The 23,856-nt window shown below is 45.8% G+C and overlaps 1 protein-coding gene across 1 annotated transcript in view; it reads right to left on the bottom strand.

The window, feature by feature from the left end:
* RABGAP1L (RAB GTPase activating protein 1 like) overlaps nucleotides 1-23,856 on the bottom strand; it is a 3,056,406-nt gene that overhangs the window by 2,405,883 nt on the left and 626,667 nt on the right. The window contains exons 6-7 of the mRNA XM_069641102.1: nucleotides 16,978-17,191; nucleotides 13,155-13,329 (exon numbers count right to left, since the gene is read on the bottom strand). Of these exons, the coding sequence (XP_069497203.1) occupies nucleotides 13,155-13,329; nucleotides 16,978-17,191 (389 nt within the window). The remainder of the gene's footprint in view (nucleotides 1-13,154; nucleotides 13,330-16,977; nucleotides 17,192-23,856) is intronic.

Genomic DNA, 23,856 nt, shown 5'->3' with positions numbered 1-23,856 from the left:
TCCGGTGAGGCTGGGCAAGCCCTGACAGGAACAGAGGCACCGCTAAATAGAGGCCCTTGAGGCGGCGGGGAAACATCGGAGTGGAGAGCGAGCACCGCCCCTGGAGGAGCTGCTGCAACAACGCTGGCGCAGGGGGCCCCTGAAGCCGAGAGGCCTTCAGCGGGGCGCAGAGCGAGGGCATGGAGGACGTGGACGGCGCCGCAGGCGGAGAGAGTCGCACAAGGTGAGGAGAGAAGGGGGAGGGAAGGCCCAACTGGACTGCCGAACCTCTGCACCCCGAGAACTGGGCGGCCTTCATCCCGCTGGGTCTCGCCCTCATAGAAGGGGTGAACACTGCGACGCGGGATGGCGCCAAACCCGAGGCAGAGCATTGCATGCGCCCTAGGTGCACACAGACACTGCAGCTGGGTGACTGGAGACCGGGGAGGCTGTAACAGAACAAGCGCAGCGAAGACTAGCGCCAGGCTGGTGCGGCCTGTCTCGTGGAGCTACGCAAGCGGGGAGCCCAGCACAGACCGGGCCCAGCTTGGGAGGAGGAGGGGGGGGGCAGCCCCACACAACAGACATAAGCATCACAGACACCCAAGAGTGCGTGCACTTACAAGCGCTCCAACAAAGTGGGGAGCCCGGACACAGGCGGGACCCTCTACCCTGCTACCACACGAAAGAGGGGTGGAGAGAAAGGAAAAAAAGGAAGGAAACCATGCAGGAACGGGCAGCCCACGAAGGCGCCGCAGATCACAGATAGCGCAAACCTCACCCAAGAGGGAGCATATGTGATAATGCCTGGGGCGACAGAATTGTAGTGACCCACGGAGTGGCGCCCCTACCGAAAAGGCACCAGCAACGCGCGCATAATAACCATGCTTCCTCTTGGCTGCGCGGCTTCTGCAGGAGTAACAGCTCCCCGCCAGAGAATTAGCTTAACCCCCTAGCCCTTAGTGAAATGTCCTCAAAGGGGGCGAGATCCAAACAAAAACAGACCACCATGGAGACATACGCGGCAGGTGGACCACCAAAACCAGAAGCTAGCACCCAGGGCACCGCAACAACAACGCCCGGATCCTTAGACATGGTGGCTGAATCAGGCAATTCACAGATCCTGGAAGCCATCAAGACGCTTCAAATGACAATGGGGAGCAGAATTGGTGCAGTAGCCATAGATCTGGGCCTATTGCGACAAGATGTCCGTACTGTCGCTGGCAGGACTGAAGCGCTCGAAACCCAAGTCCAAGAAAACACTGAAGCCAAAACACAGCTCCTGAAAGATGTAGACGTGCTAGCGCAAAAAGTAAAACACCTGGAAGACATGGCTGAAGACGCTGAGGGGCGGGCATGCCGTAACATCAGAATTCTAGGCCTGCCAGAGGGCACAGAGGTAACCGATCCCACAAACTACGTTGAGAACCTCCTGATACAGGATATAGGAGCTGAGAAACTTTCACAGGGCTTCACCATCGAAAGAGCTCATCGATCTCTCACCAAAAGGCCACCCCCTGGGGCTCCGCCGAGGCCATTGATAGCGAAAGTGCTCAATTATAAAGACAGAGAGACAATGCTAGCTTTTTCAAGATCGGGAGGCCAAATCCAAAGGGGCTCTGAGAAGATGGCCATGTACCCCGATTACACATTTCAGATCCAAATGAAGAGAGCACAATTAATCTATACAAAAGCGAGATTGAAAAAAGCAGGCCTACGCTATATACTCTTATACCCAGCAAGATTGAAAGTGCTACACAACAACAAAGACATTCTGTTCGAAATGCCGGCTGAAGCTAGAGAATGGATGGACGGTGAACAGATCCAGGACCTTGAAGTAAAGGGGCGCAAACCACGCTGAGCCACAAGAAGAGCAGCCATAAGAAAAGACCAGTTCTCAAACAGGGCACACAAAAAACTGGCTAAATACCTATCTAAGCGCAGCGAGATCGATTTACTACAGGAGCCATACCGGAGATGGACTGCTTCCATCGAAGAACAGACTAAGCAGATTACTTCTGCCCCCAGGAGTTTTCATTTTTTTGGGGGTATATTTAACCCGCCTGTAGGGCACCACGAGACCCGTATACGGTCAAATGGAGCGGAAACAGGGTAGTCATAATGGGGGAAACCCCGCTGGACAGTTCTTGTTACAGGGAAGTTTGAGGGGAGGGAATACGGGAGTTAGTATTAGTTTGGGGGAACCACACAAAGAAAAGACAAGACCACCTAGAACTGTATCAACCGCCAAAACCGGAACAGAAGTCGCTAGAGATGCCACCCTCGCAAACACTTGGACACTTAATAATCATGGCGGACAAGATCAGAATTATGACATGAAACGTCCTGGGAATGTACAGCTTTGTCAAACAACGTCGAATCCACACGTACATAAAACGGAACAAGGTCGGAATCGCCCTGCTACAAGAGACTCATCTGGACGTACGCAAGCTTGCAGCGTTAGCCAAGTCCTGGAGAGGAACATTAATAGGCTCCACCTACTCCTCCTACGCCATCGGGGTCCTGATCTGGATCAATCCAACCATCCCCCTCAAAATAATAAGCACTAAAACAGACAATGAAGGCAGGATGGCCGTCACCATAGTGGGAAAGGATGTCCGTCTAATCAGCACTTATGCTGATAACAACAATGCCACAACTTTCTTCCACTCACTATATAGCAGACTTAGCCCTTACAGAGATAGCACCCTAATGTGGGGGGGAGACCACAATTGCACCCTAGACCCACGCAAAGACAGATCAGACAATAAACATACCCGCCCATCCCCGCCTGCCAAAATATTAACTGCACTGACAACACCTCTAGCTCAAAGATATATGGTGGGAACACCACCAAGAACAACAGGAATATTCCTTTTATTCCCCTCCGCATGCGGTCTACACCAGGCTACACTATATATTTGTTAGCGAAGAGCAACAAGCTGTGTTCGGGGACGCACAGTACCTATCCTAGAGTGATATCCCACCATTCCCCACTGGTAGCCACCTGGACGGTGTTCGCACCTAGACCTCCCATACCCACATGGAGGCTCAGAAGCGAGGCCGTACTAGACGCAGCTTTCTGCGACCAAATAAGGAAAAGCATGCAAGATTTGTGGCAGGTCAATGAAAACAGCATACGGCACTTCGGCACAGTATGGGAGACATACAAAGTGGTCATGAGGGGAGAAATGATTGCAGCGGTGGGGGGAGCCCAGAGGTCCATAGTGGCCTCACTAGAGCATACTGAAAAGGAGCTGAGGAAACTAGAAGCGAAGGCCAACTCTAGTCCAGAACATTTACAAAAGGAGGTTGAGCTCAAGCAGGCCTGCCTTACATACTGGCAAGCTGGAGAAACTCAGCTACACGAAACACATTGAAAGAAGCCACTTCCTGGGTGACTAACCCAGGAAACTATTAGCCTGGCTATACAAACGCAAAGCCCCCAGAACACCCATATGCTGTATTCGCAAACTGGACGGCTCAGTGGCGCGCACACAGAGAGAAATAAACTCTGCGTTTTCCGGGTTCTATCAGGACCTCTACACCAGCACCCCATCGCCCATAGACACCGAAATTGAAGATGTCCTCGACAACATCAGGCTCCCTAAAGTAGACACGCCCTGCCGACCGGGAAAACCCCAGGGACTGACGGGCTCCCAGGGGAGTTTTACAAAGCGTACAAAGACGTTTTGGCGCCACTCCTAGCCCAAGTGTCTAACGAGGCGTACGAAGTAGGCACCCTCCCAGAAACCATGAGGGAGGCAGTGATCATCCCCCTATTAAAGCCCGGTAAAGACGGCAACAAGTGTGGCTCATATAGGCTCTTATCCATGTTGAACTCAGATAATAAGATCCTGACGGCACTACTAGCGAGAAGAATGCGTAGAGTAGTCCCACTATTGATCCACCAAGACCAGACAGTATATGTCCCACGGCGTTCCATTACTGAGAATCTACGCAGACTACACCACGTTATCTATAGCACTAACAGACCCGAGAAATGCGCTGTGGCGTCTCCCGACGCCACTAAAGCTTTCGACTCGGTCAGGTGGGACTGGTTATACGCCACTATGACAAGAATGGGGATCGGACCAGTCTTCTTGAAGTGGACCAAACTCATATATACTAACCCCACTGCCAGAGTGCGCACAAACAAAACATACTCTGACAAATGGCAACTCCACAGAGGCACGCGACAGGGATGTCCACTTTCCCCCATGTTATATATCATAGCCACCGAACCTGTAGCTGCCTACCTACGTCAGGAATACGGGGATGGGGGCATAGTAATAGACGGGGTGGCCCACTTAGTATCAATGTACGCCCACGACACACTCCTATACTTGAATAACCCGGAACACATATTACCATACATAGTAGAGACACTAGACGGGGATCCAAATTAACAAAGAAAAATCGTGCCTTTTCCCTTTAGCTGCTCTGAGCAAATACAGAGTTGAGAGCCTCCCCGCCATGGCCTTCCAGTGGAGGACCACCTCCTTCAAATACCACCCAACGTAACCCAAAACTGAACACACCCTGAAAACGGTAAGAGCCAGAGAAAATCTGGATAGGTCAATGGACTTCTGGGGCAAACTGCCGCTCTCAGTGGCAGGACTTCTCAAAATGGTAGCGCTGTCCCGGCTCCTGCATTGCTTCCCCGTCCCGTTCAACATCCCCCCCCAGTTCTTTAAAGACTTAGAAAAACTCTGTAGACGATTCCTCTGGCAGGGAGGGAGACAGAGTCGCATTAGAAGTGCTTCAAAGACCCTACGAAAAGAGAGGCCTGAAAATCCCCAACCTAGAACTTTACTACTTGCGGAGTCAACTGATGCATGTAGTGAAATGGATGTCAGATGAGACCACCACAGACATCCGACTCCTACAACCGGCCATCCCCCAGATGTTCCTCGGAAATTTACTCTGGCTCCAAGCAAACGCAACACAAAATTGCCCATACTTAGCTAAACTAGGGATTCAGATTTGGAAACGAGTCTGCAGGGCGGAGCAGATACACGACCTGTATTCCCCCCAGATCCCCATCGCTGCAATCATGGCAAATAGACTATGGGGGCAAAAAGAGGTAAGAAACGGATGGGAGCCCTACGGAATAGCCACACTAGGAGACCTAACAAATGACCAGGGGATAAAAACGTTCACTGAACTGTACAAAACTACGGGTCTACCATCAGGACAGTTCCTGCTTCACAGAGCAGTGGTAAAGAGACTCACAGACAGATGGCCAGAGGTCAAGAATCCAGACCCCGAACATGAGGTCATAGAGGACATGCTGGCTGCAGCCGAAGGGGGACATGAAACATTCAGGCTCTATAAAACATTACTAGACAACACAACCAAACAAGAACTCAAATGCAAAACTAAATGGGAGGGGGAGTTGGGCATAGAATTTGAGGATACGGAATGGGAAGCCATAACCCGATATCACAAAAAGATCTCCAGGAACGCCTGACTACAGCTCATACAGTTCTATATCATCAACAGAGCGTACCTCACACCGGAAGTGATCTCCAGGTTTAAAGGAGCGGGAGTTCAAGAATGCCCCAAATTCAAAGAACCCAGAGTGGGAATGACCCACATGTTTTGGAAATACCGGACGATACAATCCTTTTGGACACAGGTGGCAGCAAAGGTAGCAGAGGCAGACATCGACCTAGACGTACAAACGCTGATGGCATGCATTTTGGGCAAAAACAAAAAAAAGCAAAAAGAACAAACCCCTAAACAAGCTCAAGGACCTGATATACATATCAGCAAAAAGACGCATTGCTATAGGATGGAAAAACGCAAAAAGCCCAAGCGTGGCACTCTGGTGGGAAGACCTGTGCAAATGGGTGACAGAGGAAACAGGAGCGTGGGAGAACGCACTGAGAGAACAAAAACTAGACGTCAGCGAAGACTTAAACCAATGGGTGGCTCTCACGGTGCCACTATTCAATCCAATAGAGGAAGACGCCACCTTGGACGACGCAAGTAGCCCGAGAGCGAAGACCGGTGAAGGCAGGACTGAAGTATAAACAGTGGTCTTGGGAGGGGCAGGAGGGTGTGGGGAATAGGGGGTTCCATGTGGAAATCATATTCCATGCACCGATGTTGTAACCAGTTTGGTTGATGTTTAAAATCAATAAACATATTTTTTTTAAAAATTCAAAAAATGTTGGCAGTCACTGATGTAGGCATGCAAGCAACCCATGTGGGCATCCTGGGTAAAGGAGTAGGAGGGCTAATGATAGAGGGTAGTGTGCCCCTTGGAGGATCTGTAGACTCTTCCCTTCCTGGAAAGAAAGGACAACCTTCTCTGCTACAGGGTCCCCAAAGAGCGCACTGTTTCTGGGTCAGTTTTGATGGCCAGGATAGTGTCATTCACTGCCTTTCCAAACAGGTTTTCTCTGTCAAACAGCATGTCGACAACCGTCTACACGTCTGTGTGTAATGCTTGGCCTTCAGCCAACCCTGGCGCCGGAGACCAACACCATTTCCCCATCTGGCAGAGTCCACAATGTTGAGCATGACTGCGATGGCGTGGTCTGAAGCTACCTCTCCATCCTGGAATAGGGCCAAGACCTCTGCCTTCTTGTCATCAGGGAGGAAGTCCAGGGCGGGCCTGAGCTTGTACCACAGCTGCCCGTCATACCTAGACAGGATGGCGAGGGCGGTGTCGGTCTTGATGGTGGAGGCTGCTGCGGTAATGATGCGCTTGCCAGTCACATCAAACTTCTTGCCCTCCTGGTCAGGAGGCACCATGGACGATGAGGGGTTTGATGACTGTTTCCTGTACGGAGACGGTGTTAGGAAATCACGGCGCTTCAAAGGTTCTTTGTTCCCTCAAGTTACGTTACCTCATACACGTGACTCACGAGTTCCACAAAAGACACGGCAGCACCATGTGCACAGACCATTCAGCACAACTCAAAGGCGCTATGGGTCCTTTCGGGAGCGTTGGGGGTTGCCATGGCGACGCTGGTCTCGTGCATTTCGAGTGTCACATGTGAAATCACGTTAGACCCGGAACCAGCCGATCTCGTGTTGATTCATTTATTCATAAGCCCTGCCTACGCTCAGTCCACTGCTTCTGAATTTGTTTAGCAGCCATCTCGATTTCCTATCTACCAATCCAGCCCGTGCTGTGCTTCACAGACTTCCTTTTGCTTTGCCCTTCTGTCATAATAAGATTATCCTGGTTACCGAATCTTGGAAAGCCTTTGACCATTCTCTGTCTCACGCTCGGTCCTTGTTCTCGCCAGCACGGTTACCGACCAGTTTTTTCCTACAGCTACAGACTCCTTGCTTATTGTGCACGATTTTTGTACCTGTGAATCTCATGCTGTGAAACTTTTGGGAACTACACACCAAGTACTACGCTTATCATGGAGCGGTTTTGTTAAGAATTCAAGTACTGCGTTTTGAACTCCTTGCTCATGTAACACTCAGACAGCTACCATCAGGAGAATACTACAGTGCTCGGATTGGGGACTGCCATTGGAACACTTAGGCGTCCTCATGCCGGCGGTTGTTAGGAGGAACTGAACAAGTAGTGCTAGGACTAGAGACTGCCTTTTGGAGCACTTTAGGTGTCCTCATGCCGGCGGGTGTGAGGAGGACTTTAACCAATTCCTCTGCCTGAGTGTTACAAGACTTTCGAATCCTAGCCATCAACATCTTGGACAACGCCTATCAACATCTTGGTAAGACATTCCAATTGCTTACTTCCTATATTTAAACCTCTTGTGTTACTCAAGTCTCTGACTCTACTGTTATCCTTGCTCGCAGGATAAAGTCTATATTAAGTAAAGAACAGGAATCCATATTATCATTCAGAGAACATTCCTGTTGGCACAAGGTATATTTAACAGCCATATCTGCTATACTGTAGTCATTGTTTTTCCTGTGGTGTTGATTGTGTGTTTCTTTTGCAGGCCAGCGGAATCCTCTGGCGTCCATCCACCTTTGGGTCAATAGACTTCTCAGTCAGTCCTTACATACTCCTGAGAGGTACATTGGCAGAAAGAACTCGTCGGCTACACAACGGGTTCAACTGCCTGAAACAGAACACCTTGGAATTATAGGGGGTGTGTCTGACAGATGGCTGAGACCTGAGCAACCTTGGGGCCCGAATCTGAGACCGGGAGCATCTTCTCCAGCCTGTCAGGCTTTGCTGGCGTGGTGTCTGAAGCCTTCATGACTGCCAACCCATTTGCCAGCTCCCGAGATATAGGAGGATTATATTGGATGAAAGTGAATTTGACACCCAAGCAACAGAACTTAACAACAAATTCCTGGACAGAGGATACGACAAAGAAAAAGTGCAGGCACAAACTGTAAAGGTAGAAAATACATCCAGATCAGAAGCCTTGAAACCAAGTACTAAAACACCAAGAGTGATCACGTGTATATTACTACCTACTCTCAACAGAGTAATCGGATAAAGAAAATTGTGAAGAAGAACTGGAAGATGTTATCATTAGATCCAACACTGGTAAAACTCTTCCTTACCCCACCTTTGTTTGACTACAGCAAAAGTAGGTCAATCCGTGACCACTTGATTAAATCTGACACCAGCCATAAGAAAACAGAGAAGAAAACTTTCAGTAGAACTATACCGTACAATAATTGTAATTGCTGTCATAATGTAATAAAAGGAAATTATGTCATTTATCCACACAAAGGATACCATATCCCACTAATGCATACATCAACCTGTGACACCAAAAATGTCATTTATGTTATAAAATGCCCATGTGGGCTATACTACGTGGGACTTCATGGCATGAAAGCAAAAACCCGGTGGGGAGAACATAAATCAAATATCCGTCTGTCATCAACAAAATCACCTGTTGCACAACACTTCAATGAACAGAAGCATACAATTGCACAGATTCAATTCCTAATATTAGAACATGTCACCTTGCCCAGGAGAGGAGGTTATCTAACTAAACTCCTTCAAAAGAGGGAGATATATTGGATCGAGAAGCTTGATACTATGTATCCACGTGGGATGTTTTAGAAATCTATTTGAAGTTCATAACTTATAAATCAGGTTTATAACACCTATGTGACTTACATTATCTTTAATTATCTCTGTCTTAATTAATTAATGTATGGTACTAAATGTAAATATAAATCTATATATCACCTTAGTGAACATTAGAAATGAATCTGTATTTTTGAAATCATGTGACTCGCATATCTTCTAATTATCTATGTCTGTGTTTATCAATGAATTTATGGTACTATCTGTAAATGTACACCATATATCACCTTGCTGTACGTTAGAAATCAATCCACATCTTTGATCTAATATATAACCCTATAACTCCTGGTAGGCCAGCACACTAAGTAAAGTTCAAGGAACAGGCTGGAACATGTTGGAAAATATCGTTTAACATCAATGTAAAATATCCTCGTGTGAAACTTAATTGTATAACCATCAAGTTTAAAACATTTTGATAATCATCTCTGTCACTCCAGTAAGAGCCTCCTAACATTTGTACTAATGTTGAGCAGAACATTTATTATATCATAAAACATCCCTATAAGGCGAACTGATGTAGAGCAGCGTGTTTAAAATACACCCAAGATGGCGGCTACATTCGGCCAACCAAGTACATTGACTTTATAAAAGTGGCAGTAGTCGGCACGGTTGCCTAGCAAAGTACCCACACTGCTGCCTGGGGACACAGACGCCAATACAATCGAATTTCGCAGGTAGGCATTGGAATTTATTGGACCATACATTTGAATTTATGGAATGAGACAGCAATCTCATGACCCCGTTTACCACTAATAGTAGCCCAGGATTTTAAACAGAGAAAGTTGACCACTCCGTTTATGCCGACTGGCTGCAGAGAAAGCCATCAAGCAAGCCGATGCAGCGTTTCAAAGCTAATAAGACAATGGATGCCATCATCTGCAGATACAGACAATAATGAAATTGATCCAACCTAGGTAAGATGGGGGGCCAGTGTAGACTTTCATCATTATTTATAGAGAATATGAATAGGATTGTTATCTTGTGCTCAGGAGATGACTAATCTGAGTTCACGCATTTACACAGAAGCTAATAACCCGGTACATGCTGATCGTCTGCCTTTAATGCCAGTAACGATTATGCTGCAACACCTTCTTGAAAACCAGCGCAGAAACGATTGACTGAGCCATCCCCCAATGAGAGGTATGAATAGTTGGTTTAGCCCATACATCACTGCGGCAGAAATCAGGTGAGTCTACATGACGTGACATATGAAGTGTGCTACTTTTCACTTGAATGTAGTTGGTCCCCTAGTGGGACACAGCGATTCAATGGCGACTTGTCCCACTGGAGACCCCATAGCTATAAACATCTAAAGTATAATAATGCAGTGTTTTTTCTCACAGAACTGGCATATGAATATTGTCGACAGAGTGAAGGACCAAAGTAGCTGGCCCATCTGTTGTTCTAAGGTTAGAACATTAGTGCCCATTGATCTTTTATTTAGTCAGAAAGAGAGATACAAACTCAAAGTCAATGTACTTAAATAGTATTACTTTTATTTATATTCACAGAGTAGAATCACTCCTGATATCTTTACCTGAAGAAGGGCGTGAGAGCCTGAAGCACGTAGTAGCAGATGGGCGATACCCATCTGTACAATCAAAATAAATCCCTTTTGAGATATCTGGACAGTCAAAACTTAAACCACTTATATTGTTTTGAATACTTACATGTAATATGAAAAATGCTTTTATGATACCTATGGAATTACTGTTAATGGAACACTGTGGAATAAGAAGAATTGTTTGAAGTTGTATACACAGTGTTGCAGATTAATAACTTTGTATGAATAATTTATCAATCTAATGTGAACTTGAAGTTCTGTGGCTTTGTACTTTTTATATAAAACCTTTTTTTGAAAGAATTACCTTGTTGATGAAAATTGAAAGAATCTAAACAACGGTATTGCCCATAGTGTGCACTTGTTTGTCCCCCATTTCTTTTCGAGGGACCAGCTCTCATCTCACCTTCTCCAGCCTGTCAGGCTTGGCTGGCGTGGTGTTTGAAGCCTTCATGACTGCCAACCCATTTTCCCAAATGTCACCCAACAACGGGACTGACACAATGGTCTTCTTTACAGACTCTTCTCTCCTCTGAAAAAGGAAGCCTTCACCTTCACCTGGCACCAGATTGAAGAGATTGGCCGCCTTCAAGCTGATGGAGTGGAAGGAGCCAATCTCATCCGGGGTGAAGTCCTTGAGGGCTTGTCGACATCTGGCAGTTCCCCATCTGCGGGAACGTAGTAGTCATACTCATCCGTGTGGGTGCCAGTGGTGTCGGTGTATGTGCCATTATCTGTGTGAACTGTCTCCTCTGCTACAGGGGGCAGGGGTCCTAGCACTGGTCCACGGGTAACGGGTGCCTTACTGGGCGGTGTCGGCAGATGCTAAGGAGGCCTTGGGGGACTTTTGGATGGACCAGGCACAGGAGCAGCAGGCTTTCACTGCTGAACCTTCGCCACCAACATAGGCAGGGTGGTTAAAATGTCCAGGGACATGTCCCTTGGTGCAGGAGCCGGACTCCAGGCCCTTGGAGGGCTAAACATCTGGTAAGGCTCATGGGACGGTGATCACTCATGAGGCAGGGGTCTCTGGCCCCCTTCCTCGTGTGAGTAGAAATCTTCAGGCAGATCCTCATCATAACTGGTGTAGATATGTATGGGAATCGAAAGGAGCCAAAGGGACAGAATTGATAGGCCTGAACAGTAACTCCAGAGCTCGGGAAGGAGGCCATGACAGGAGCCTGCAGAGCATGAATAGGTGCAACCATGAATGAAATTGTGGACGGGAACAGCAATGGGAGTCTAGGAGGCAGAGAGACCCTGGGCCAGGCGGTCGTGAGTATGACGGTCTCGGCAAACTCTTTGTCTCTGAAGGGAGACTTATTTTCTTCGATGGGGTCATCGACGGGGTTCTTGTCGCCGAAGAAGTCATCGACGGGGTGACGGTCCAGGTCGTCGGTGAGGTGGTCATGGACAGGACGGTGGTCCTGGTGGAGGATGCTGTCTTCGGCAAGGCCTGCACCGCTGACTAAGTCGCCGACGGCGGTATCGGTGACAGGACTTTTTCAAAAATCCACTCTTATCCATCAACGGTGTGAGCAACTTCCTCGCTGATGGAAGCAGCCCACCAGATGGCAAGCTAATAATTGACGGGGACAATGATGGAGACCGAACCCTTCCAGAACTTAGCAGGCACAGAGGCCGTTGGCGAGGGTGTCGATGGAGCGTTGGATTTCGCCTTCTTTTGCATGTTCATTGAGCAAGCATGTTAATTGAGATCCTCAAAGGATCTCAACCTATTCTTACCAGAGGGAGTACGCTCAGAGGATCTGCCAATTCTGGATGAGGCATGACTGCACCCAGAGACCATGTCAGAGGCCTTCCCCGCCTCGATCCATGCCACCAACCTCCGGTGGCCACCCCGTTTGGTCTTCGACGAGAAGGACTGGCAGATGTTGCATCATCCGTGTCGCGATCAGGGTCAAGACAATAAATGCACTTGAGGTGCTGTTCCTTGACGAAGATGTTCTTCAGACCGCAGTTCTCACAGGTCCTGAAGAGACTCTTCTTCGTAGCATCAGCCATGGTCGAGGCGCCGAGATGAAGACCCAAGCCTGGGCCTGTTGTCCCCACTGCCCATAGTCGCAGCATGGTGGTAGACGAAGAATAGAATGTGAAAAAACTGCAAAAAACTATGATTTTCGAGGAGCAAAGCACGAGGACTCCCAACACTAGAAACGTGTGGTAAAATCTGAAGATGGCCACCAGGGGTGGAGCTTAGGAGGTCAAGTGTCATAGGCTGGGGGCAGTATGACCCAAACGACACTGATAGGTTATGGAGGAAATGAGCAGTTTTAAGTTTAAAGCTTAACTGTTTTCTTTGTACTGATGATTCCCAGCCTGACGACAGGGAATATTCATGAGCAGGTGAATCCATGCAAGACCCCATGCTGGAGAACACATACTTAATACTATTAGTTAACCCTCTTTAGTCCTGCTTAATGCAGGGGTAGATATTTTCTCTCCTACGCAGTGAATAGACAGATGGGGAAAATCTTGATTGGCCCCTTACACATTTATTTATGGAGATCAGGACTCCCTCGCAATGGCCATCAAACTTACCGCCTCCTTAATTTCGCAGCTGAAGACATGAATCTGGAAGTCTTCTGAACCCTGGTAGCTCTCAGTGAAGGCAAAGCAATCCCCTTCAGGAGTGCCGTCCCGGCCACGAACACAGAACAACACTTTGTAGATTGGAAAAGAGGAAACCTCCACATTGCTGGCCTGGTTAATAATCCTGCATTGGAGGATAATTGGGACAAAAAGCACACATGAAAAGCAAATAGTCAGTAATGATCAACATTAGATATGATTACAATAAGACACGTGTTTATTGGTGCTGAGAATCAACCACTCATGGTGTAGGCCAAAGTGAATTTAAATACTCTACTGATGTTCCCCTATGACTTCTAATAGGCTACCCCACAAAAATAAAACTGCCTGACTTATGTGAACATGTACAAACAACCCAAGAACACTGTAGAACATAACAGGGAAACGATTAACACAAGAAGGTCAACGTCTAACATCAACGTCTAACAGTTTACATAGTGCAGATTCCAAGATAACCAAATGAAGGACAGAGTCTAAAACTGCACATTAAATGCAAGGGCTGAAGCGAACACTAGGCAAGCTACATGAATGTCTAAAGTAGTCACTGATGGGGGGGGGGGGGGTGAATGGCATCAACAGGAAAGTGTTTGATCCTTGGCCTAGGTGAAGCCTATAATGCTTAAGTGGGCACACAGGCAATGGGGATATTTGAATGGATACCAAGCAGAACAGGAATTGTTGAAACTTGAGGGGGCGAATAAAATCCAGATTTACAAGATCATACTTGCACTACAAAGTCGTATATATGCTGCTGAAGTACTCCAGTTTGCTGTCTGCTTATAGGCCACTTCAATTCAACCTTAACTCAATGCAAGCTGCCTGCTATTGGCTTACCGGTAGCTTGGGATGAATTGGGGCTTGGGGGGTGGAGGTATGGCTGAGGAGGGGGTCTTCATGCACAATGACTGACCATGGTTCTCTGTATGTACTTGGAAGAACCACCAAGGCAAAGTGTGGGTGGCCTATCCGCAGGTCCACCTCCTGTAGGACACCAATCAGGAGGACCATTAAAAGGGGAAGGCCAGAATGGGTTCCTGCTGCGCTGCCCTTACCAGGCCCTTCCTCACCAGTCAGAAACTACTAGGTGCTTGACCACAGGTAAAATCTAACTATTTTTAGCATTTGTGGGTATCAGACAGGTCTCAAATTATACTTGCCACTCCCATTTGGTTTATTGGGGTGAGTAAGTAATTCGGTGCATGTGGGCAGCTGACCTCCACCAGCGCCCTTCAGCTCCAATCTCGCGTTATGTTTATCTTCACAAGAGCTCTTTCAGTTTTACATTTCTCTTAAAGTGGAAAGAACTCGTGTAAAGGAAAAAAATGCAGAGCCTGCAGCCCCACTCCTTTCCCCCCACAAACTGCTTTACGCAGCTCTAAATCTTGCCTTTAGAAACGTCTTAAAGAGGGTAAATGGGCACCAAAAATGGTAGGACCCTGTCAGGCTGCATGGTGCCAAAAATGTAGTCCCATTTTTTCTAATTAAGAACATATCTAATGACAGTAAAAAGCCTGCTGCTGAGGCTCCGAGACGCCTGCGGCCTGGCTGCTCATGACAACTAAATTTGAATCTGTTCAATTAATCCCGTAATGTATTCAGTGCAGTCATTAAAGTGTGTGTGTGTCCACTATAGAGCGGTTTAGAAACTTGCACATATACAATTTAGTGATTTTAACACCTATAGTTGTACAAAAAACATGTACCTGCATAGTGCTAATTATACAAACTAACATTGCTCCAGTATGACGCAGGTCTAAGAGTTTGGTACCCCCATGTAAGGCGGGTCAGAATTCAGCCTGATAATAGATTTACCACCCCCAATGAAACGCATAATGTATTAGCTGGGAGAGGTGGCTAGGAATCGAAATTGAGGCAGACATGCCACAGGATGATGCTTTATGATGCGTGCATATCTTCCCTCGCTAATATAAGGTGCTCTCTTCGGTGAAAAGGTTTGCCTTCGCACATTCTGCTTGCTTTCTTCAGTCCATTGCTTGATGTATTCTTTATGTAGACCATTTAAGTGGAAGGGGTACTAGACACAGAGCAGACCGACTTTCACGAGCCACTAGACTCCTTAGTGTCAGGTTTGCTTATCTGACATATAAAATGGTTTGCTTTTTTCCTAGAATGTCGAATGTTCTTATCAGGAATAACAATCTGTACATCTGTAGCATACAATAACTGTAAGCAGGAACCTTTATTGCACAGTTAGCTTTCTTGGGTATATTTAATTTTCATCACATGTCTCCTTAATAACACCAATGATTCGAGATATGCTACCAGGGTTTTTATTTTAAAAAGCTCAATTTGAGCAGGTGAGAGGTACAATGGGGAAATAACAGGACACATTAATGGCCGTCACTCTCTAGTGAAACCATAGGCTTCCAACCTCTCTATCCCAGGCTACCCTATCTTGGATGCAGGCAACTAGAGATCGGCAACCCCTACTGTCTATGATGCTTACTATGGCAAGGGTCTAAAGGGCCCAGCCTTATCTCTCTCACGCCCTCTGAGGTTTTCCTAGGTGGAACCTAGCCTGACGTCTGTTACATGGATGATCTTTACATTGAGAAACCACGCCTTCCAACTGCTCAAGACTCTCCGTCTCCCCTCTCTCACACTCTTCTATTTCTGACTCTGATGTCCTTTCTTCCCTTTCCCTTGGTTCTACTGTCTCCTCCTACTCACCCACGCTCTACTCTCACTCTTCTGTTCCTCTGATGTTATCACATCTCAGACCCACTCTTCTCTCCAGTCCCCTCTATGCCCCACTACCCCACGTTCCCATTTATTCTCCACTACTCTCCACTCCCCAGAACTCGTCACTCTATACTACACTCCACCACCTCCTTCTCTTGCACTCATCCTTCCTTCACTCTACCACACAACAGGCAAAGCAGTTTGTGGTGATATTGAATTTCTTATGTGCTATATCTGTAGTGTCATGTTATCCGGCTCGCGTATTGTACTGAAGAAGCATACATGGGGTAGGTCAAAAGCTTAAGCTTTCTTTCACAGGCCCGCTCAGGAGAACTGGGCCAACGTAACGCTCGCCAACCGTCTCTCCTCTGCCTCGCGCCCACAGTCACTAGAAAGTAAACACAGGCGCGAGGCAGACGCGAGCCCGATAACACGACACTACAGATATTGCACATAAGAAATTCAACATCACTACACAGTGCAAACGCTAAAAAATTTAAAAGTACTCTTGAAACATATTGGGGGTAATCTGCAGTAAAACGCGGTGTGCACGTTAGAACAGATAGGCATCTATGTAGCCTGTTCTGAATCCTAGGAAGGGAAGGAAAATAAAGGGTTGGGGTGGGGACACTGTGGAAAGGTTTGTGTTTACTGCATTCATTTTGTCTGTGCTAGGTGTCTTTTACCCTCGCCCCTCCGGCAACGGTGATGTATCTGCTGCCTGCTAGGGGCAAATAGGAACCCCCTTGCTTTATGCACCTTATGAAGCCACTTATAAATGCCTGGATCAAAAACCAGCTGGGGTGGCCCTGAACATAAAAAGACACCCCTTGCAATATTCCAAAACCCCTGGGCGGCACTAGTAGTCTCTCTATGACCAACAACATACATTCCTCCCAAGAGAAGTGGAAACACAAGCAAATATAAATGTGTGGTTCGAGATGCCATGGCGGTTGGGAAGGCCTCCCAGAACAGCTGGTGGTGTTGGGGAGGAATAAGCAACATGTAATATGGAGCCAAGAGCAATACCAAAACAGGCATGAAAGAACATGGGCATCCCTCATCTCACCTCACAGAGCCCTCTGGAACGTTTGGCACATATAGGGTGATGGCGAGAGGGGCCGAGCTCTGAGTCCTCAAGGCAGCCATAGCTCTAAGCGCCTCGGATTCATTCCTCGGGGCCGAGACGCTCATGCAGCCCAAGTACATCAGTTTGTTAAACAAAACGCTGTCTTCCTCCGGGGGTTCATTGGAAGGGGAGGGGGGCCTCAGTGCCGAGACATCTGTAATCAAGAAAACATTACAACGGTCACGTTACCACAGTACTAGACATACAAGAGTGTACATCTCCTATCCCCAGACCTCACGCGCTTTATAGCAGGTTCCTCACGTAGCACTTTCCATCAGCACTCACATAGGCATACACATTACATAGCTACCATTCTGTGACCTCACAGTGCTTTCCTAAGAGGTCACACAGTAGAGCGCTTCTACTGTCAGACCTCACAATGCTTTACATTCTGGCTATGCAACACCGTGTATCCTCGGGCCATACACTGCTTTTATAGAGAGGTCACTCATTACACCGCACCTTCAATGAAAAACAGCAAGGCCGGGAGATTAGGGGGTTTGTAATACCAAACAACTGAGATTGCAGGAGCCCATGCGTTGGGGCAACACAACTGACTCATTCCTAAATGGAGTTTTCGGGTGCAACACTGTGGGCTTGACCGACAGAAGCTCAACAATTGCATTAAGCTTCAGGTGAACTTACTAGCTCGCCAAGAGGTAAGAGTATCCCAGAACACAGAGGAAGAATTAAAACCATTATCCTCAAAAATGTTTTTTTAAAAGGGTTCTAACTCCACCTTCTACAACGTGTGCCCTGCAGCTTGCCATAGTACAAAGTCGCCTTCCATAATTCGGATTTCTAGACAAACTCCCACCAATCCTTCTCTTTACTCCAGCGCTGGTCATGGCACTCGGATGACAAATAAAAGTGCCCGAAATTGAGAAATATCCAAAGACATTATGGGCTTCCAAGCGCCTTCTGGCAATGTTGGCCAATGTCACTGCTCAGTGAAACCTTCAAGAAACGGCCCAGGGATAAAAAGCTCAACCTAGCTCACGATGTAAATGCAAACATCGGGTGCAGTGTTGCATCAGGTACACCGGCTGGCTTGAAGAACTTCAGCCATCATAGCTTCAGGGACAAATACAATAAGCACTGGCTATGCCAACCCGACAGTGTGGGCTTTTTATTACTACAGTAGTGCTTTTACAGCTCCAATTAAGTCATTAACTCTCAGAAGATTGCTTTGAAAAAAAACATTGACAGGCACTTCGAGTGCAACGTTTGATGGTAAGGCTTAAATAAAGCGAGCTGAACGACTTCCCATGTGGTGGTTTTTGGGTGGGCCGTGGAAGGAACTGGGTCGGAATGGCCTCAGAGATTAGCATGGCGATGGGAAATGGGTGGGTTAATAACCAAGCATCACCTACAAGCTTTGTGTCCCTCCTCATATGCCATTTCTCCCTCTCTGTACTCTAACGCAATAGTTTCGACTTAAAGGTAGTGATCTAGCCCCACCTAATAATCAAGCCTAAAAACGGAAGCTCCTGTCTTTCAGTAGCGTTAAGTACTGTGATCATCAGAGTTGTGGACGAGGTGGATGGATAAGCTTGTCTTGCCACATTAGTATGAATCTTGCACTAGTCTATCTGAAACCTAACTATGCTCTAGCTGTACTCGATACACCTGCCCATTCAAACATTTCTAAGGATCCAATCAGAATCTTGTGAGATCTTGCATAAATCCTGCTTCAAACTTGTAAGATTAAATAAGAATTCCATAAGTATACGGATGTTATATAAATTCTTATAATGTTATTATTGATCCCATAATCCCACTAGTTTCTCACATGTTCTTATAAAATATCTGTAAGAATCTTATAAGGTATATTTGTATGGGTGGATACTGCTAAAGGAAAGACTGGGCTTCCTGGAAATTGATGCATGTTGGTTCTGTGATGCCCGAGGGCCTGGGCTAAAACCTTTGTTTTTTAAAAAAAATGTTATTATTGACATTAGTTTTGTAAATAAAAAACAAACTTTTTTGTCAAACCCTACGTGAATTACGTTAGGCGTTCCAATCTAAAGAAGAAACGATGAAAAACGACACAAAAAACAAACACACTGGAATGAACTAAGCAGGAATAAGCTAAACCCAACAACTTATTGTTTCACTTTATGTCAGTGTTTGGTAAAATCAAGTCCATAAAATTGATAGTTGCACAGGTTAATTGAGTGTTTATTCCTGAGATTAGATAGCTCCACCAGTCCGTCATGTTTACTTTTTTTGGCGCAAATCGTGGCAAATGCATGGAACGTTGGGCAACAATTTCTGGGCACTGGATTATTAGATGTTTAATCGTTTCCACGTCTTTTGAACAAAACCGGCAGATATTACTCTTTATCATCGGGTCTTTTCTTCATGCCAAGATCTCACGAGTTTTATAAAGATTTAGCCGCAGTCTCAAAAACTGATTTCTGTGGCGTCGAGATGGAAATTTCACAAGATATCTCGGTAATTCTCTTAGCCTGTTCATTGACGTTCCCAAATCTAATGACGAAGTTAGGGTGCTCCGTTTGTTCATGTTTGTTATCCAGTTCCATTGATGTTGGCATCAAGTAGAATTGCCTTGAATTATTGTTCCCATTGATTTAATAGGAAGGCTGATGGATCGTTGCTTTTTTCATGCAAGATCTGGTAGGCTATTTCTACTGGTGACAAACGCATTTTTCGAAAAGCTGATATTGATTTCCAAACCACTAGATTGTGTAGCGATTCTAGGCCCAGTTCATATCTAATAGCTACCATTGGTAGACTCCGTGGTAATTTAAGGACTTTTCGCCAGAAAGTCCCCTCTAGTTGGGACCAAAAGTCTGCGTTTATGTTCCAACCTGCCTCACTTCCGAAGCAGACTGCTGGAGACACATTTTGCAAATAGAAGGTTATTATTGGTTGCAAAGTGAATTTGCCATATTTTGCATGCAATTTCGCTCCTTGTTGAGCAAAGATCTTCATACGAGATAAGACATTGTGAGTCCAGCTCCACTCTCTTATTGAGGTGTTAAATAGGACTCCAAGGTAATGGATAGCTTCAGTTTTCGTTAGAGCTTCGTTGTTCACTTTCCAATTAAACACTGTCTTTGCTTGCGTCTTTTGACCAAAGGCAATGACTTTTGATTTCTTGACGTTTATTGCCAGATGGTTTTGAGCTAGGTAGTCTTGTAATGCTGACAAAAGTTGTTGGAGACCAATTTCGGTGGAATGAAGTAGGACAATGTCGTCCGCATAAATTACCCAGCTTAGCTGTTTGCCATTCACTTTCGGTGGCAAAGCCCTTGTTTGTAACAAGGCTGCTGGCAAGTGTGATATGATATAATATGCTAACGGGCAACCCTGTTTCACACCTTTTGTTGTTTCTATCTCGTCTGTTAGGTCTCCTTCGGCGTTCAAGCGCACACGAATGGTGATGTTCGAATAGAGTGCCATCAGTGGCGTCGATAGTTGGAGAGGACAGCCCCAGACCTTAAGTGTCGGTTGACAGTGTCAAAGGCCTGTTTTAGGTCAACGAATGCAAGAAACAGCCTTTTCTTGCGTTTCAAGGCATCTAGCTTTGCCAGGTTTAGGAGCAGCAGATTTAGTTCCACTCCCACTCCTTTTGTGAAGCCAGTTTGCCTTTCGTCGACCAATTTTGCCCCTTCGGCCCATCTTGCAAGGTTTTTTGAAAAAAAGTGGCAAATATTTTGCCCGTTGTATCGAGCAACGCAATAGGACGGTAGTTCCCCGGCTCTTCACGGTATCCTTTTTTAAACACCGGTACTATCACTGCTGTTGTCCACGAAGCCGGAAGTGTTAGTGTCACCGCTATTTGATCAAATAGGGCTTTGATGAAGTGTGCCCAGTTTTCTCTATTTGCCTTTAGCATTGCATTTGATATGCCATCTGGGCCCGCAGCCCTCGAGTTCTTTAAGTTTCTGATGGCTTATTCAATGTCTTCTGCAGTTTCGATAATGCCCCATTTGCAGCTTTTCAGCAGTGTTTTATCGGTGTCGTCAGCATCCTGGCTTGTGAAAACAGACGTGTAATGTTTCACCCACTTTGCCGCCGTCACACCATTTGATAAAGCAAACACTTGCTTTAAATGACCAGTATTGATTATTTGCCAAATGTTTCTGCTATCTTTTTGCGTTATTAAACGTAACATTAGTTCCGCTTGCTCTTGGTCTCGGATGCAATTAAATGATTTTAACCAGTTTCGGAAGCGTAGCCGTCTCTTCGCAATCAAAATGCTTGCGTTTACATCAGCTGATTTCTTTAGCCTCCGAATGTCCATTTTTAGCATCTTCTTTACTTCAGATAATTCCGCGCTAAAAGGATGTTTATTTTTGGTCTCTTTCATGTTATACCTATTGGAACATGAAGATAATTGCGACAATAGGGGCACGTAATTACTCTCGCCACCCCCCTTGTTTTCACGAATAAAGTCCGCTGTCAGTATGTCGATCTGATGGCTGTTTATCTTTAGTCGACTTTAAGCGCTATTTATAGTTAAAGGTGTTGTGTAACTTGCCTGGCTGATTTTGTTATCCCACTCCCAGGATACCATCAGGGCGTCGTGATCACTCTTTAATGATGTTATCGTAGTCAACTTTGCGATGTGACAGTGCAGACTTTCAGACACCCATATATAGTCTAGGTTTTTCTTAGGTCTCTTTTGTGCCAGGTATCGCAAGCAGGGATGTCACATTTAGTGCAGCCATTCAACATCGCACAATGACTTAGACTTAATTCATATTCCCATTTGAGACCACGATCTGCTGATTCAGTTGGCATTTTAAGCAGATTTGATGTGTTACGCATTTTCTCTTGGTTGAACCATGAGTAATTCAGGTCGCCACATATCAGAACAAAAGGATCGTCAAACTGCTCAAAGCTGGCATCAATTTGTGTGGTGATTGATGTTAGATACACCGATTCGGTGATCATTGCAGGATTCCAGTATGTATTTATTATCAGGAAATATTTTTTCTTTTTAGATTCCACTTCGTGTGTGGATTCTAAAGTTATGGCTTGCACAAATAAATTGAGGTTTGAGATTTTTATCACGTCCCAATCAAAGGTGTTTTTTATCAGCGTAAGTAGACCAGAAAACGGGCGCCCAAATAGATTTTTTCCTGCAGCGTTTAAAAAAGCAGAATGCCCATCACAGGTAGGTAGTTCACGAAGTCAGGTTTCTTGCAGGCAAATTATTGGGCTAGTTATCTCCGCTGCTGATCCTGTTTGAGACAGGTGTGTGAATCCTTGTGTGTTATATGAAGTTAACAACTGGGTCAAACATCTTGACCCCACGTTGTCCTAGACTTTCCTGCTCTGGTTGTTTGTATTGGATGAAATCCATGACTGCTCTCTAAGCAGATTCCACAGATCTTCTCTTTTGCTCTTGTTGGTGACGGTATTTTGATGAACCTTTGACATTGCCACTTGAGATGACAACTGGTCTTTACACGTCCTTAGATCGAACCCAAAGAACAACAAATCTTCTCTAGCATCAAGCAACGGTTTTGCTATGTGTCTTGATTTCATATGTAAGATGACCCAGTCAGTTCTGATTTATACTCAACAATCGCTATGTCATCAGAAGTTATGTTTCGTAACGCTGGAACATAATGTAACAGCTTCATTATGTTGGCTTGATTCAAATTTACATTGTTTTTTTCCTCAAGGATGTTTTCCACTTCTAATTTATACCAGCTTGATTTTGGACACCCAGCTGGCCTATCTTTTGATTTAGTCTTCAACTGGGCATGTTTCTGCAAGTGAGCTGAAGTTTGTTTCGGATAAAGCTTTGATGCAGGAGTTCCTTCTAATTTTGTTGTGTTTTTTTGTTGTTGTTGTTGGACGGCAGATGGATGCGGTAAGCGTTCAGACTCCTTATTCGAGACGTATTTCTCTTTCAACTTTTCCAGTCTGTCTTTCGTAGCACTCTTTATGGCATCGACAAGGCGTGGAGGAGTTGTCAGGTTTCTTATAAATTTATTTGCGCCATTTGAGCGTTGCCTTTTCAAGAGGGGGGCATTCATGCATGTTTTCGCTCTTGTTTTATCATTTTTGTTTCCTTTTAAAATAGACGACTTAGTATTTGCAACTTGTATTGATTTGGCAGGACCTAAAAAGATGCCAAACGAGACATTTTGAATCGCTACCACTCCTGGTTCATTTTGAGGTCTCTGCGATGTCGTTCCCTTTACTTGTTCAACAACCAGTTTTTGGGAATTGTCTGAGATCTCTACTTCTGGAGGTTTTGATCGAGATTCAGTTGTTATTGTTTGTGGTGCTGACACTGCCGGACTATCTACCACAGCTGATTGTGTGTTTGCTGGTTGCAATTCTTTAGGCTTTTTGTTATTTATTTCCTTCATTTTTGATTGCGGCTCGTTGTTCAAATGGACGGCCGCTGGCGTGGAGCCAGAATTAGTCAGTTGTCTCAAAGGACAACAGCATGGGACGGTAGTTATCAGATCTTTTCCACGAGCCGTTGAGTGCTGCATCCATTTTACTGCATCCAGTAGCCCCTCCATTAAGGAGTCATTTTGACAGTGGTGACGTGCGGCTAGATCACTCAACCGCTCTTGCCATCTTATTGTTTGTTCGGCTTCATGGTTCAATTGTGTCTGTAAGGACACATTTACTGCCTCAAATTTTTCCATCTTTTCGTTTATGCTTATTATGAGCGAGGTCTGGTCTTTAAAAGTCTCATGCAGAGTTTCATACATCTGTAGGAATGGAAGAAGAGCTGTCGATGGCGCCGCTAGAACGTTATTGAAAATTTGAATGGCTGCCGCAGAGGAGGGACTGGGTTTAGATTTAGGCCCCAAATTT

This window comes from Ambystoma mexicanum, chromosome 1q (genome assembly GCF_040938575.1).
Source record: "Ambystoma mexicanum isolate Mex_15411 chromosome 1q, UKY_AmexF1_1, whole genome shotgun sequence".
In the NCBI taxonomy this organism is placed as follows: domain Eukaryota; kingdom Metazoa; phylum Chordata; class Amphibia; order Caudata; family Ambystomatidae; genus Ambystoma; species Ambystoma mexicanum.
Note: the sequence above shows the minus strand (reverse complement) of the source record. Positions and strands in the feature narration are given on the sequence as shown.